Source organism: Pagrus pagrus, assembly GCF_965226575.1.
Source record: "Pagrus pagrus genome assembly, chromosome: 8".
NCBI classification, from domain to species: domain Eukaryota; kingdom Metazoa; phylum Chordata; class Actinopteri; order Spariformes; family Sparidae; genus Pagrus; species Pagrus pagrus.
Genome location: NC_140192.1, coordinates 4,259,667 through 4,277,233, shown reverse-complemented (window position 1 = coordinate 4,277,233; position 17,567 = coordinate 4,259,667). Strand labels below are relative to the sequence as shown.

Sequence of the window (17,567 nt, the reverse complement as noted above, 5' to 3'; positions counted from 1 at the left end):
GATGGAGGTGGGAGTCAGGAGGACAGACTCTGATGTCTGATGAGTCGTAAAGCGGGGAAAATACTGCTCATTGTGCACCATCCTAATTAGGTGAAGAATTTTCTTTTTTTTTTGGTGGGGAAAGCTTGTCTTTAAACAATTCATTATCTAAATAAAAACTACAATTTGTTTGTATATATAAAAACAGCTGAAACAACTCACACATTCAATTAAAACGTCCTAATATCAAGCATTCTGGAGCTGAGAGTAAATATCATTGGGTTCTGGACTGTTTGCTGGTTATCAAACAAATTATCATTTTGTCCAACAGATTATAATGATAATGTAAAGAATTTTAATTGCAATCACTGTGCAGCCCACCGTGAATGTCCTCATCAATTTTCTTAGGTGTACTAAGAGGAACTTGTAAGTTTTGGTTTCTTTTTTGCCACCGACAGGCTGAGGTTATCTGATAACATTACGGAAATGATTCCTACGCGGAAAGACCTGTTTGTTAAATAATTAGATCTCGTTCAAGCAGATGTTTGGCACTAAAATGAGAGGTGAACATCATCTAGACTGTCAAAATCAGTAAAATGTTCAGCCATGACTTTGGAAATAAATTCTTGCTGTCAGTTCCTCAAAGTAATCCTCAAACTCTCCAACTCTGTCTCAAGTTTCAACCGTTGTCTTAATGCAGCAACTCGGCTCTCATAAGATTTTCAAGCAGGACTTGTGCTTCTGGTTACAAAAAGGATCTTATTGTTCAACAAAAAAGGTCCATCTCCATAGGAATCGTTTCTGTAACGTTGCCAGACACTTGTCAGTAACAACCTCAGCCAGTCAGTGGCAAGAACAAGCACTTTTAGTGGATATAACTTTGACGGTAGGACTTGCCCCAAGGGACTGCGTTGCAGCAGTGCTGCGGCTGCCAACTGAGGCAACACACTGGACCGACACCAAAACATGTGAATATTGGGCTCATGTTTAGAAATACCAGACTCCCCTTTAATGCAGTAATCCTGGCTTAAATGTATCAGTAACAGCAAATACTCACAATCGATGGAGTCGGGGAGGCAGACTTGTTGGCAGGGCTCGAGTTCTCTGAGTTCTTGGTCACCTTGCTGTCCAAAATGTTCTTTTTGACCACCTTGAATTCGCGATTCTTGACCGGGACGTAGCCGTTCTTGAGGGAGATGAGGATGGGGTCTCCATTCTTACCCTCAAACCACTCCTCAGCTTCCAGGGCGGGCTCAGGTCCAGCTGTGTCCGGGTACAAGTCATCCTGAAACAGGTCAGACTGACAAGAAATGACAGAGTGAGAAGCTGTGAGGAAAACTCTATAACAGGCTCATTATGAGACAAGGCCTCACGAGACTGCCTGTGATTCAAAGAGCTGATTAAAGGTCTGTAAGTGTGTGCAAAGTGGCTACTTGGATGAAGACTCACCTTTCTGGGTACAGTCATCACGATGGGCTCACACTTCCTTTCGTGCAGTTTATAGAACCTGGTAACATACAAATTTTAAACCAATTACCCACAATTCAATGCATTATTTATACAAGAAAGGCAGCAGACACTGCCCTGAGAGAAATCAGTGATAATGTCATGGTTACATTCTGCCTCCTAGTGGTGAAGCTGGGTACTCCACTTTAGATCTGGCTGACTGAAATCTTAATGAATTCTGGTGACAGCGATGATGATTAGCCATCCATCTTAGCTCACCTCGCAATTTCACACTTGTTGACATCGAGGCCCCTCTTTGGCATGTAGCCCATTCCCCTTTGGGGCTCCTTGGAGGCGAAGGTGTTGAGGTAGTGAACATATGGACACTCATCTGTGATTTCAAAGTAACGGATGCTGCTGTCACCCTGTCGAGAAAAAAGTTTTATTTATGTATTCTGCCATGTGGAAATCTGTTTAAGTCTTCCAGCTTTGTGCAGTTATAATGATGCTTGAGTTGACTGTTGAGTGCTTCAAGGGGAACTTACCTTCCCACAGAGGTAAACAACATTGGTGTCTGGGTCATAGAAGGGCAGGAGCACTCCGTTGCTGGTGTCCATCTCATGAACAGTTATGGCCTCCTCCATGTTACTCTGGGAAGAAAGAAAATGATAAATCAAAGTTTGTTAAAGAGAATACAAATATAGAAATTTGCTGCCAAGGAAAATGTAATGGCCTTCAAAAAACAGGAAGAAGTGGTTGTTAGCGAAGATGGTTGTACTTTTAATAGCAATGAATAATGCAGCAATAATGCAACTATGACGTTGTGAATGTTGACTTAAATGAAAAGCTTGAACTTGCAATACTTGATTTCCACTAGTCTTTAGATTGCTCAGAGGGCTTTACGCAAATCTAAGACCAACAACTGACAGAAATTGAGTCTTGTGTGAAATGTACAGTCTATATACACTGAACTGATATTTCAGTCAGCATACATGAAGCAGCTTACCGGGTTCCAGAGAGCGAGCTGTCTCTCGCTCATGCGACTGAAGCCTGTGGTGAGGACGTTGCCATCAGAAAGGAAGATGGCCCTCATGGGTCGGGCACCCTCATGTGCCTTGTCCTTCTCCTGTGAAGTTTAGTTTACACGTCAACACTTGTGCAGTGAAGTCACTTTCACCTGAACAGTTTATTATTACGTCCACTTTTACTACAGTTTTGTTATCGCTAATCTTTCACTCCAGGGCCTTTATCTATAAAACTCTGCAGAGAATCCACACTAAATGTTTGCGAATGTTCAAATGAAGAAATGAATGTACACCAAAAAATATTCTGATTTATAAAACCTTTCGTATGCCCACCAGTGTGCAACTTTCTTTTATAAATCCCAAATCATCTTTTGGAGCAATGCAAAGCAGCTCATGAATCTTAATCACACGTTTTACAACACTTTTTCACAGCACCCAGATTAGTATCTTTGTCTCACATTCTGCGGATACAATGGGAAATAAAAAGAGAGAAAATGTCACAAAAAAATAAATGTTTGAAAGATATTTACAGCAATAATCGTCTCCTTGCGGGGGTCGATGACACGGACGGCCTTGTCCTTGCAGGAGGTGCAGATGAGGCTACCGTTGCGGTTCCAGCAGACGCTGTAGATGATGTCAGGGTGCATGTCCTCGAGGGTGATCATAGCCTCACATTTGCCAACGTTCCAGATGATGATCTGGTTGTCACAACCTGATGACAGAGTGAGGTCAAGGTGAGCAGAGCAGCAGCACACCAAAGTCAAACACACAATAGGTTGACGATTTAGTTCAAATTAATTTTCAGCAAAGTTTGAAGGTTTACTCTGAGGACAGAGATTCCAACAGCAATGTTTAGTAGATTTAAGGACACAAAGGGAGCTCGTACCTGCACTAAGAAGGACGTTGCGTGCTGTTGGGTGCCATGTGACAATGCCAACACGCTTGGAGTGTCCCTCCAGTACCGCTACGGGCTCAGACATGGGAGTGACGAGGCCATTCTCAGGAATCAGCCACACCTTTGGAGGACATGAACAGGAAGTCAGGTACAGAACAGACAGTGAAGCCTGCTGGATGGACACTCATTTAAAAACTTTTACTTGACAAATAATACATTTGGAAAGTTTGTAATTTGAATCTGTCCCCAACCAACCAACTGAAAAACGTGGGGGTGTCATGATTTCTAAATTGAAAATCGAATGAAATGAGCTTTCAGATTTGATCATCAGCGTCAAACGCAGGATGTTGAACATTCTCCCTGTTTTTTTTTTTCTGTCAAACATCTGTTGCAAACATCCAACAACCAAACCAGAAAAGAAACACTTTAATGAAGACACAGGTAGCTTTACTGGTTGCCTGCAGCCTGCTTGAGAATCAGAACTTTGTAACAACCTTGATGTCTGTCTTTCGCTGTTTATCGTTTAATCCCCGCAGTGTGTTTTTGTTGAGATCTGGAATCTTTACTTTTGGTGAATATTATTTCAATTTGCCAAACTGACTGCAAACAGCCATCAGGATACGGTTAAGGTGTTGCAAAATACCCCAATGTTTTTAAAGAGGATATGTTTAAATTTAAAAGTACGTTTAAATCATAAATTTAATAGAATCATGAACCTTAAATCCAAAAATAAAATGTAATCAGAGAATTGTGACACACCTAGTACTACTGCACAGACGACACCCATAAATGGTAGTTACCAAAAGGAGCCTGAGGGGGGCAGCAGAGACTAAGAGTTCAGTCGCCCACATCAGCATATGCTTTAGTAGCAGATGGGATAAACAGTCAAATTTAGCAAAAATACTGAGCTGTGTGTGTGTGTGTGTGTGTGTGTGTGTGTGTGTGTGTGTGTGTGTGTGTGTGTGTGTGTGTGTGTGTGTGTGTGTGTGTGTGTGTGTGTGTGTTCCACCATAGGTTATTAGGTTATGTTTTGCCATTACCTTACAGGTATGGACGGGGCAACACTACAGATTCAGATATTTTGAAGGTTATGTCCAACAAATTAGTGCCTCAGGTATTGATGGTGATGATGATGTCACTTGTCTAAAATGCCATTCTGAGACTGTCACCTGAATCTTTTATTGCTAAATATTTTCAGCTTGATGTTGCACCAACTCATGTCCAAACTATGACTGAAACATGCTTTTTCCACTGTTGAACGTTTCCTCTGTATTACTCGCCTCCGTTCTTAGCATGCCGACTTTTATTTACACTGAAGCAGGGTACCGTATGCTCAGATGTTTTTCTGAGTTTTGCAGATGTCTGCTATGTGATTAAAAATCCATTCCTCATTGTAAAAAACTGTTTAGCCACGTCCACATCATGCTGCATATCTCTACCAGTAGATACCAGTTATACCGCCCACTCCCACCTAATCTAAACTAAACATCACCAAGAGCCTGTTTAGGCTGTGAACCTTCCTTTCAAAGGTCAAATGCTATGAAGAGAGGCAGCATTGATGGCTCTCATTACGTGGCTTACACTTCTGCAAACATGAAATAAATATGGCAGTGATTCAGAGTGGGTTTAACAGGAAGTCAGGACTTTCAGGTGAGGAAGTAGTTGCAGCAAACGTAAACAGACAGCACACGTATCTCAGCCCTTTCACGGCCCAAATAAGGACACATGGAGGAAAGTAGGACTACAGTCTCAAAAAAGTCGGTGACCTCAGCTCAATAAACAGCTAAATCATTCCCCAGCTCTGATTCCTACAACACATATTTGAGCCTAATCTAATCCAGAGGGTGAGGTCTGCACCCATCCCTGTGTTACAACAGCCCGGCCTTTCGCAATAAAAGCATGTAGATGTTTGTCACATATTAGCTCAGGAATGTGTGCTGTTTTTCTCCCAAATAAAACCATCTGAGTTCAGGTGTGAAGGGTGAGGCAAACCTTACCATCACTGTGCAGTCCTCAGAGCCGCTGGCGATGACCTGATCATTGTGGGGGCACCACTCAATGTCCAACACCGGGCCTGTGTGTCCACACACTGTGGGGTAGGCTTTGTCAATGCGTCCCGACTGTAAAGACAAAGATAAACAACACAGTAAGTAATGAGATTAGTCTGAGTGTGGTTAGAGAACATTGTCCATGCTGGAGGAGGCACGTTTTGAAACGGGACAATTAACAGTATAATCCTAAATCCCACCTACACAATCGAGCTCACACATGCACACAAAGACACATTAAGAAAAGGTGCTTTGACAAAATGTATGAATGTATGAACACATTTCAAAATGTTTGCTGAAAGGAGGTATTATACAGTAAATAAGCAGTTTGGCAAAACACATTACACAACAATAAATAATATGATTTAACCCACATCTACACGAAGTTGGGTGAGAGCACTTTATGAATAACATCAACTGTGTGGGGTCAGAATGTTCTTCAGATGTAAGGGGAAATCCCAATCCCACAAAAACCCCAGCCAACTGCATTTGAAGATTACATTTTGTATTTTGAGTCTTCTCACACAGCCAATTAATAAATCATGAGCACAGAGATGATGCCAATAGACAGAAAATCTCCAATCTGGGTTTGTCACTCCATTGCTCAGCTAAATAAGGAGCTAGGTTTTACGGGCGCTACAAGGAGCAAACCAAAGTTTACTCCCTATTGGACCACCCACAGTAATTAAGGAAAGTTATTAGTAGTGGCGTCATTACACAGTAGACACATGCCAAAAGGAGCTTAGTTCTCCAAAGCATCTCCTTACTTTAAAATGGTAACCCGAGGTCAAAGACTGTGCGCTTTACATAACATTCAACTAATGGACTGGACAGCTAAAATTCAGATGCACACAAAAACACTCATTCGATTATACTGTGCATCCTCCTCTATCCTTTTAAAATTAGCCTGAAGGTGGATCTGACCTCTAATCCCTACGAGTTGGGAGAACCGGTGCTCTCTCTACATGCTGAGGTGACTTGGCTGTATCTATGCTGTAGTGGATGGGTGTCTGAGACACCACCCTAGTCTGCACTGACTCCATGTACCACCGCAGGGCCGGAGAGATGATGTCACTTACTGTGGAAGGAGCCCTGCTGCTGCAGCCCTATTTAAAGCATGATGGCTACACGGATACAAAAGGAAAAAGAATCACTCGCTGCCCGCAGCTATTCTGCCATTATAATGGGCATAGCTACAATAATGGCTCGAGAACAGCGAAACATTTAAGACGTGTATATTCAGTAATGAGTAAGAGGTACAACCAAAACTAGACTTAAACCTTATGAGAACATAATTCGAAGCAATTACTAATGTTCATCATAACAACAGAGTCGCTCTCCTGCAATACATGAACTGCTTAATAGCTAAACAGGGATTTACAATGACGGTATACTCCAAAATCATCTGGAGTTCACACAGGCAAAATGACACTTGCATTGGACGTCAGTGGTAACTGCGTGTGCAGATTTTTTTTTTTTTTTTTTACCACCTGCTATGCACAGTTACCTACAACTGCATGTCAGTTTCTTATCTCATCTCTAAAAGTACTTGTGAGTCACATTTTCTCCCACTGCTACTGCTCCTCCACCTGGTGCTGACTACAAACAAACGGATCTTGTGAACCAGTGAGTATATTCGGATTTACTTGCAGTGCTATATTCAACAGGCTCAACTTAAAGAAATACTTCACTGCTGAAAAAGATCGCCCTTGCATAAAACTTGGCTGTTTGTGCAGTATAAACTGGTGCTACATGACAAGACACCACAGAGAAAAAAAAGGGCTGTGGTATTATTTTTTTGCTCAAAGAATAGAAAACCTAGCCGGACCAATAAACACCCCCGCTGAAAGGGGGGGGGGCGTACCAGTGCTTGATTTTGGCGTGTCATCTGTTTTGAAACAGGAAACGGTATGGTGGCTGACTAGCAACAAACAATATCCTACTGCATAACAGTACACTAAAAGATGTTTCTGAAAATCTTTTAGGCGAGAAATATCATATTTGAGCAGCCTCAGTTTTCACAATATATAAACAATCTGGCAGCCACTTTCAGTCCACAATCTTTCTCTATTACAGCTGAACAGTGTGCTAAAACATGTGTCTAATCTGTGGGGAGCTCTGGGTGCAGGCAAAATGGAGATAAGTTCATGATTGTTCATTTGCAAACACTCCCAACACTGTTGTGATACACAGCGGGTTAAAAATCAGCCATTTCAATCAGTTTAATTCGATTTCTGAACAGTAGAGGTGCAAACTAGCAGGAGCTGCATGTTACTTTAGTCAGTTAGTCCTGGCTACAAAATGCAGGGCTATTAGTGTGAGTAAAGTGACAGTCTCAAAAGTTCCAAAAACACCAAGCTCACCCCAAAATGTGAATTATGGCTTTTGTAACCAAATGATTATATGTGACTTAAAGCTTTCAAACGGAGGAAAGATAAATACAGCAAGCAGTAAATAATGTTTTTTTTAGCTTCATACTGCAATTCTCTGTCTGCGGCACACTTGGTTCAGAATTTCAAAAGAGCAGCAAATAAACAAATCATTTTTAATTTTGGTGCGAAAACAGAACGGGAAACAATGACCCAGAGGGAAGCAGGGGATAGTGGTGTGGCCCTCGGTGGGACAATCCAGGATATGAGTGTCATGTTGCTCAGGCATTCATACTCTCAGATATTTCCCTGCCCCTGTCACAGCAGATAACACAGCCTAGCAGAGGGCACTTACAGTGTGCTGCTATTACAGCTCACAAACACAGTGGTGTGGCTGATATCACTAGGTAACGTGATCCATATCTCAAAAGGTCTGTTCACATTCTGGGAGACTGAACAGATTCATATGTTTATTGGGTCCAATGTCATTTTCATACAGCACAGAGACACTTACAATGATTTGTATAGATACTACAATGCTGGGTATCTATACAAATCACTGTGGCTCTGCGCAGTATAAAAATATTAGGCTGGTAACCATGCAGTCACCTGGCTGACACAGAGTTGGGCTGTGACACATACTCCAACTCCAAGCGTAGTGATCAAAGTCCAGGCATATGTGAGAATGAATGTGTGCGTGCAGTATGTGAAAATCACAAGATCTTGTCTGAACCTCACCCTGACTGCTGAACACTCCCTGAAATCTACCCTGTAGCTGAGTGTGGGGAAAGCAGACTTTGACACTGCCGTCAATAGGGATCCATGAGCCCCCATCCGGTTTCAGATAACATCACCATTAAATACGAGACCTGTGGATTCTCCTCGGCAGCTCAGTCTACTTTGATATTCCACTTTCACAAAACACGATATATTTGCTCTACGAGGCAGAGATTGTATGTTACAGCCGAGTTCACTGGACTTTTCCTGCACATGATTTCCTGAAGGCAGTAGGAACAGGATGTGAAGCAGGACGGACACAGACGACAGAGTGTAGCAAGTCTGACAACAAACAAGCTGATCACAGAGATAAGACGAGCCAACCAGTTTTATGTCCATATACTTCTTGCTTCAATAGTGCTACTATTGCTACAGTGATTACTCCACACCAATTACACAACATGAACAGATGAAAAGCATTATGGATTATGCTCAGTCTTGTTCAAAATATTGCACGCCCACAAAAAACAAGTGTGACTGAGTAATCATGATTGTCAAACCAGTTCTGTCACGCGTAGAAGTCAATAGTGTTTCAACATGCTGTTCTACTGCGGTGGTGCCTGTGTACTCCTATGGTTCATTATACAGACAGGTGGATGTTATAGTATGCACAAACACTTAATGAAATTCTGTGGTTTCATGTTCACTTGGCTGATACTATGCTTTAATCTGACACACACAACAGTGTTGGATCATTGCAACATCTTATTTTTTCATGTATAAGACAACATGGGAGTATACTGTCTGAGCATGCAAGTGCACTATCACCGTTTACTGCAATTATGTAAACTGAACATTTCCATACATTCATATGTCATGTCTGTCCTTGCAGAAGCCAGGTTGACAGAGCCCACAGAACAGCCCATCCACATGGGCGACCAGGGTTTAGACCTCAACACTCAGACATACTCTGACACTTTTCAGCACATCCCGCATGTCAATTCCAGTTCAGACAAGCTACAAATGGAGCTTTTCCATACACGTGCTGGCTCGGCTTGACTCTGTTTGACTCAGTACAGTACACTCAGTAGAGGAGAACCATCACGCCTCGGATCTAGAGCTCAGACTCCTGATCAACCCGGGCAGGGCAGAGGAGACCGACAGTTGGACCACAGGGCCAGGCGTTCCTCACATTCCACACCTCGGCCCCAGGCAGCTCTGGTATGGATATACCTAATGAGAGCAAGAGGGCTGCTAGGGTGTCAAATATAGCACCCTTGTAGGTGATAATGGCATTTGTGTCTGATATAAGTACACCTCAAGCCAACATAAACATCTAATAACATGATACACAAGGCAGGAACGCAGTTTAACTGAACATTAACCAAAGCTATACATGAGGTAGCACACAACACAAACCTCACTGCAGTGACATAACTTGTGCAGAGCAGTGCAGGTAGGTTAACCTGTAGAAACTTGTTGCATTCCCCCCTCAGTGCCTCTGCAAAAAACAGAGCTTCGGGCAAATGTGCAAGTCTGTATTTGTCTTCAAATGGGACAATTTAACTAAAACATCCACAAGAAAGTCGTGTAGCAACCACAAGCGTAATGAGCTCTCACTCAGATTTATCACTGTCATCTTCTAACAGTGATTAATCACAAGGGGGTGAACAGTGTTGTGGCAAGGTCACACAATAGACGCATGATGGCTCAAATGTGACTTAATTATGAACAGATTAATAAACCAAAAACCCCAAACCAGTTGGGATCTCTAGAAAATATATTACATCTGATTTGGCTGTAAAGAACCAGTCCAGAGAGACTTACTTATACCCCTTTCATACCAAGTTAAACACATGTTGGATAAGACTCTGATAAAAAGAAACTGGGGATGTTGCATTAAGCATTTCAATTTTGTTAAATGTTACTGACATTTTAAAACTAAATGGTTTTATGTAACCGCCTACTCACCACTTAAGAATACTGTTGAATAAGAGGCAGCACAAGACATAGGTGTCAAACCCAAGCTAAACTGAAACTTAATTTGATACTTGTATTGTGCAATGCAGTGGTTTAGCAGGGAAGTGTAAGGAACTCCAGCAGACTCAAACTCTGAAAAGTGATGACCAGCAGGGATTAACTTGTGACACGACTCTCATATTCAGAACTCATTTGACACGCTCTACTGAACACATTCAACCTGAATTCACTCCATATACCAGTTCAGAAATCTGACAGCAATCCTTACAACGGCTACTGAGAGTTAATTTTTTTTAGCTTACACTTTAATTTGTCAAGTGAAGAAGACTTTAGTAAGCGGACATAAGATTTACAAGCTCTTACACCACTGCTGGCAATGGAACAGTTACATAGGCCAGTCAGTAACGTCACTCTTTCACAACACTGCTAAAAAAAGATAACAAAAAAAAAATGAACAGACAAATCCAACTAACCAAGAAAGCATCTCCAAGGCAACCAGCCTACAGGTATAGGAACACGTGCTGGGCAAGACTTGCAAGTGGTTTTGTCCAGAACAAGAAAAAAAATCAACTGTATCAGAATAATAATAAAAAAAACTCCCACACCGACAGCAAGGGGCTAACCTCCTCAGTCGACTACCTAACATGTCCATAACTACACTACAGACATTTGTATCCTTCGAGAGGAATGTCTGATGCCTAGAAAACAACCAGTTGCATAGCAACAAGTAAGACTGCAGAAAATGAGAGTGAATCACACAGCGACGATACAAAGCACAACACTGAAACATACAAAAAAAATGGATGAACAACATTCCCTGAAGGCAAGAGAGGACATTCTTTTCATTCACACAAGAGGCCTGCACACTTCCTTTCCTCGCAGCTTAACATGTGATTCACACATGCACACCACTAAAGGATCTGCATGCTGTCCAGTGCTGCTCAGGGCTCCATGGAAATTTCCACTTTTACAAGTCTCTGTCTGTCTGTATGTATGATTGGACAAGAACAATACAGTGCAGCACACTGCAGGCCGACTGAAAACCTGAGCTATACATAACTAGACACATACCTATACAGACATACTGTAGGACTATATGTATATAGTATATTCCATACATAGTCCACTATTTCTGAAAACATTTGAGACTGGTTGCTCTATTGCCAGTTAGGAAGCATTTGGGACAGTTTAAATTTTGAACCACATATTATCAGTACCCATGTACTCCTCAATAAATGTATTTACTCATAGTCGAAATGCAAGATCAGCTGGCTGGTGGTCCACCTAAGACAGTAAATCTAATTAAAAGACAGTTATTCAGTTCCGTCATCTCTTTGCTAAGCCTGCACCGAGTAGATATTGTATTCCCTGGGAAGGATGTTCATTTGTCCACAGTGTCTCCACATCTTCCTACCGTCTCCCCAGAGCATGCTGTGACACAGTCTAGCACCTGTGGCCCAAAAAATGATCAACTGCAGACAACACGAATAAAAAGATATTTTTAGAAAGAATGTTTCCTGTCTGTTTTCGCTGCCAGATCTGTGCATTCGTATTCATTTGGGAATTAATTCCTCTTTTCAGCTGACTTTAAACGCATCAAATGACTAAAAACCATAGCTTTATTTATTTATTTAAGAAAGCAATCAGAGTTCACAGCTCTGTATTAACGAATTATAAATAGTATTCAGTAATCCAGCAGTCATACTCATTATCACATTGTCATAAATTATTTTAATATGGCACTTGGATACACCGAGGACTCTGTGACAGAGACAACATCTGACTTCAACCCAGTTCTCTCTTCTTGGCCGCTCTTCATATTTCGACCTATCCCAGAATTCACATGTGTACTGACACTGCATGAAGCAGCCAATGGCAGGGCAGGGAGGAAATGGTCTTGGAAGCCTGTCAGGCAGGGAGCAGTGAATGACCATATATGGTAAAATCTGCAGTCAGCAGGACTGAGCGGCAGAAGCGGCAAAGGCAGAGGCAACTGAGCGGTATAGAGGTCTTGGAACACAAACTGACCAAAATATGGGGAAAGACCATGAATATTATGCACACCCAGTGTATTTTTGTGTGGGGACAGAGTTTAGCTTAGTTAGCAGCTAAACTGGTGTATGTGGGACGGGGCAGAAATAATGTGTCACTGTGCACACTGTACTGGGATTTATAACAGCAGAGGTTGAGCACTGGATGAATGGTGCATTGAGGGATTGAATCCAAATCAAACACGCACACTCCACATCTGATCTTCCTCCCTGGACAGAGGCAGCTTTTGAAGCACTAACGTGGAACATGCCTTTTACATTCAGCAATGTATTATGTGGTGTTACTTTTGTAGTTAAGGTCGAGCTTAAAAATAAATGGAAAATCCGGGAACTGAGAATGCTAACAATTGACAGTCACTAACACACAGTCTGTATGGAAACTAAAGATGATGATGGCTATAACAGGATAGACAGCATGCAGTCATAAGCAATGGCGTCCTTGCATACATCATAATTAATAAGGGATGTCTAGTAAAGGGATATAAACCACAGAAACTATAATGATTTACAGAGACTTCCCTCCTCTTATGCTGAGCAGACAGAGAGGAATTATCAGGAATGTTGCACTGAACACTTGCTAGCTGCTGCATTCACTCCCACAGCTTCCTTCATATGGAAATCAGGGAATAAATTAGCAGGCATCCTGCTAAGGAAGAGAAAGGGGGAGATTGAAAGCATGAGGCAAGGGAATGACGTGTTGAGCTGGACATCTGATGCCCCTCTCTATAAATCCCTGTGTTCTGACAGGAGGAAGCAACAATACTCATGGCTGTGCTGAGTCACGGCGGCCTGCCGCAAGAACCTCACCCTACTGTGTCACACAAAGAGGTGGCTCCATTGGTTGACTGCTCTAAAATGAGGCTCAAACCTCAGGTCTGGTCACACATCCATGACATTTACCTCTGAACTCCAAGAGATGTTTTCCACCCCATTTCAGATACAAATTATGACAAAAGGAGAATTTTTTTTTTTTTTTTGAGGGCTCATTATTTCAGAAATACATTTTCCTACCGTTGTTGCATCACAACAAAGACACTGCATATGGCTTAATTGTGAAGGGGGAAGGAGCATCATCACACTTCTTCCTCCCCCCGGCTGAAGTGTGGTGATGACAAAGGGCTGCGGTGGGAGTAAGCATAGGACAAAGGCCCTGAGCAGCTGGCTACCCACAGAGACTGGGAGCAAGACGGCATAGGCAGATGGGTTAGCCGGACAGATGCACCCTCACATTAGGGACGGGAAGGGGTGGGAGGGTGGGGGCGTTTAGGGGATGTGTGGCCTTGAAACAAAAATGAAATGAGACCCAGGTGATTGTGTCCTTCCATGAGGCACAGAAATGTATCCAGAAAGCAGAGTTATGTCTGACAAAAACTCATTAAGTAAAAAAGACACTTTGTACAATCTGCAACATATCAAATGGAGAAGTATACTGTCTCACTTGACTGTTTTCTAATTAAGAGGAAACAGCAGGATCCTTTTCAGTTTAGTTTATTACAAATGATCTCAGGTGGTGAGGAGCAACTCTATATTACAGATTCACTGCAGTGCAGTCTAGTCATTGCATTTGCGAGAACAGACTCGCCCCACTTTTGAGACCTGCATTGCCAGCTGAGGCTATACTGAGATTTCCAGATGGACCTGCTTTGTTAAAGAAATTCATTTGAGAATACCATGGTGATAAATGCCAGAAATAGATATCAAAAGGATTTAAAAAAAAAAAAAAAAGGGAGTGCCCAAAAATTTGAGATTGTCCCATCAACTGACTTTCTCTTTTTATGTGAAGCTGCAAAAACCGGTTTGGTTGCAAGCCATACGGGTCACGCTGTCCGAAGTATAACATGCATACACAATAAACCATAATTCTTAAAGAACATGGTATTCCCCTTTCAGCTCGTGTCTCAATGCATGGCCTGTTGAAATGGGGAAAACACTATATCTGAAGGATTAGTCTGTGTCAGGCCCAGGCAGCTCATATGTGGGAAGATCTAAAAATCAACAGAGCTTTTTTTTTTTTAATCTCTCACTTGAGGAAATTGCCCGAGGTTTGCTCTGCACATAAAGACCTCAGTCTCAACCTTTTGAGTGCAGTAGTGAAAGTAGACTTTGTTCAGTAGACACACTATTACAGTACTGGGACACGGCATGCAGAGGGCAGCTCATTCAAAACAGAGACACAGAGAGGAGGGCAGGACGCTTGTGAAACCGGTCGAGCTCGCAGCCCACCTCCAGTACAAGCCCCGTAGTGAATGAGGCGCTGAGAGGTGTAAGCTGTGTGATGACAGGCCTGAGGATCCGGTCCTCTATGCCAGAGCCTTCTCAGATGACATGGCAGTGTACTGGTGTACACTAATTACAGGCCCAGGTTAGATCTGTCAACAGTATTGCAGTACTTATGTCACTCACAGTGTCAGGACCTGCCACTTGGCCATTGCGTGGAGCTGCCAAACAGAAACACCAGCAGCCTGCAATGCACCACTATCAACCATAATGGTACCCAAGGGCTCTCTGGGGTACATGCCAGAGCCCCCTGCTGAATACAGTCTGATATCTATTGCACTTTAATTAGTCCAATTAGGACATCAGGGTTCAAAGGGAGGGACGTAGTCACTGAGCTAACTTGTTTACAGCTAAATACTCAATACTTCAAATGCTGTATTGCCCAACCCAGAAGTAATTCTAGTTGGAGTGGAGTGATTCCTTATATGGAGGCAAGGATCAGAAGACTGTTCGCTGCAGGGCTTTGAGTAGTTTCTGTTGTAGACATGAGGGTGTGTGAAACAGCCCGCTGGTAAACATTAATCGCAATGTACACTGACATGAAGAGTCAGCAGTAGTGCTTGTAAGAGGTCAAGTCTTCAATGCAAATGATTATTTACTCTACACGTAACATGGGAAAAAAGCTGATACTAAAATAGAAGGAGGATTCATGATTTTTAGTTCAACTCTCCCGACCCTTGAAGTGCTTATGTTTGCATTTATGTCTGTAGGAATATGATCCCTCAGTGAACAAGGCTTTTCTTCTCTTTCTAATATCAATATCTCCCTCCCTCCCACCCCCATCTACAAATCTTCAGACGTAATGTGATCCTCTTCAATCATCTGTAACAAAAGCATCACATGCATAACCCACACTCACGAAGACAGACAATGGCTTTAAAAAGGCTAGATTAACACCAGTTCAATGCCTCATATTTTCTTACAACAAGGACGACACATATCCTCTTCAAACTGGTTTTCCATCAAAACATTTAAGGCAAGTGGCCTGGCCTGTTAACCAGTGGATTGACACTCAGTGGGCTCCACTGATGTAGCATACAGAAGCAGAATGCAAACACAGCAGCTCAGACGTGGCTTTAACTACTCCATCGTACACCATAAACGTACCTTATGAAGAGGGAGAACGAGGAAAGCTCCACCACCACTGGCTTCAACGATTATGGCAACAAACTTGGGGTTGACTGTACAGAGGGCGCTGTCCCATGTGACCCTTGACACCCGGATATCATCGTAGCATTGGTCATTCTTCACCGGCTGGCCAAAGACGTGACGGAATTTGCTACACCGTACAACTCGTTTCATATCTGTGCAAAGAGAGGAAGATTTAACCAATGTTAGTTAGCGATTCATTCAAAGACATATAGTGTTGAAATGAAGGTGGCTAGCCACTCTTACGACCCGACCCCTGCTGGCCTAACAGCTTCTCTGACACAGACCCTTTTACATTTTCTTTCCCTTAGTTGTTCTATTGGGTGACATTCAAGGCAAAAACAAGTCAGTGCCCTTAAAAACACTCACTTTTATCTGCTCTTCTCAATGTGGGCTCCCCTCACCATGCGATCACAGTGCAAGCACTTAAGATTTCCCTCAATAATAATTACAAGCAGTAATACAGCACAGTTGTTCATTTGCAATATTTCTAATGGTGTGTGACAATATAATTTCTGGTGAGCACCTCCATCAGGGTATTAATATCCAAGAACAGTGACACAAATTCACTCATTACTAACGAGTGCAATAATTAAAAGGGGTTTTAAGTTTCTGATTTCACAAAGACACAACATATGACTTTTCCTGGTTTCCTCCAGGATTTTTTTAAACCGTGGAGGAGGTCTGCCCGGGTGGAAGAGGGAGGGTGACGACGACGACGACATGAATTTTGAAATGTGAAATTATGACTATTTCAAACTGAATGTTTTTCCAAATACATTATTTACTATAAGGTTTCCGGTACATGAATTGAAAATAATAATTGAAAATAGGATCTTGCAGTATCACTAGGCCAAAACAACAACAAATTAAAGATATATTTCAAAGTTAAATAACTAAACTAGTCTATACTGAATACAGTCAAATAAACATCTCTTCCTGCATAGAATCTATAACACTGGGGTCGTTTTCACGGTTTTGAACAAACTGTATCAAATATAACCTAGCTTAGCAGGCCCGTAGCCAGCCTTGTGGAGGGGGGGAACTTTTTTCCCAAAAAGTGGGCTTCACCACCCGCGCCCCCCCCCCCCTCTAAAATAAAATCTTACGTGACATGTTTCTCTCGTCAGTTGTCTCTCTGTTGTTCTCCACTATCCGTCTCTGTTGCTCTCCTCTGTTGACATGAATGAACATCAATTAATTAAATTGAGGTGAACTACCATCCAAACTTTCCATTAACATGAACTACTTAATTGAATTAAATTTAAGTGTATTGTCTCTCTTGTGATGTGACCATTTTTAGCCACTATAGGCATACTTTCTCTTCTAATGTGGCAGTGGATGAGCTGGTACTCATCACATTTGGTATTTGGTAATTCCAAACACAACCTATTACAACAATTTTTCACCATGTAATTCATTTTTATAAATTGTGTGTATAAAATTATTATCATTATTATTATTATTTTACCCAGCTGTAAAATGAAACTGCAGGCCCTGCAGTTTCATTTTCACGTTGCGGTTAGCCTACTTGTAAAGGACATCAACATCGTGCATGTTGGTTTTTGGGTTTGGTAAATGGAAAAGGAGCGAATGGACGGTAAATTGAGGAAGGTAAACAAGCATCACAT

The 17,567-nt window shown here is 42.1% G+C and overlaps 1 protein-coding gene across 2 annotated transcripts in view; it reads right to left on the bottom strand.

Moving 5' to 3' along the window:
* coro1ca (coronin, actin binding protein, 1Ca) overlaps nucleotides 1-17,567 on the bottom strand; it is a 34,063-nt gene that overhangs the window by 3,289 nt on the left and 13,207 nt on the right. Inside the window, exons 2-11 of one of the 2 annotated variants that reach the window (XM_084359167.1) lie at nucleotides 17,046-17,110; nucleotides 15,895-16,091; nucleotides 5,343-5,465; nucleotides 3,337-3,466; nucleotides 2,981-3,162; nucleotides 2,432-2,551; nucleotides 1,971-2,075; nucleotides 1,705-1,850; nucleotides 1,429-1,486; nucleotides 1,037-1,279 (exon numbers count right to left, since the gene is read on the bottom strand). In XM_084359167.1, the coding sequence (XP_084215293.1) occupies nucleotides 1,037-1,279; nucleotides 1,429-1,486; nucleotides 1,705-1,850; nucleotides 1,971-2,075; nucleotides 2,432-2,551; nucleotides 2,981-3,162; nucleotides 3,337-3,466; nucleotides 5,343-5,465; nucleotides 15,895-16,091; nucleotides 17,046-17,052 (1,311 nt within the window). In that variant the 5' untranslated portion in view covers nucleotides 17,053-17,110. The remainder of the gene's footprint in view (nucleotides 1-1,036; nucleotides 1,280-1,428; nucleotides 1,487-1,704; nucleotides 1,851-1,970; nucleotides 2,076-2,431; nucleotides 2,552-2,980; nucleotides 3,163-3,336; nucleotides 3,467-5,342; nucleotides 5,466-15,894; nucleotides 16,092-17,045; nucleotides 17,111-17,567) is intronic. The other variant, XM_084359168.1, reaches the window with a different exon arrangement.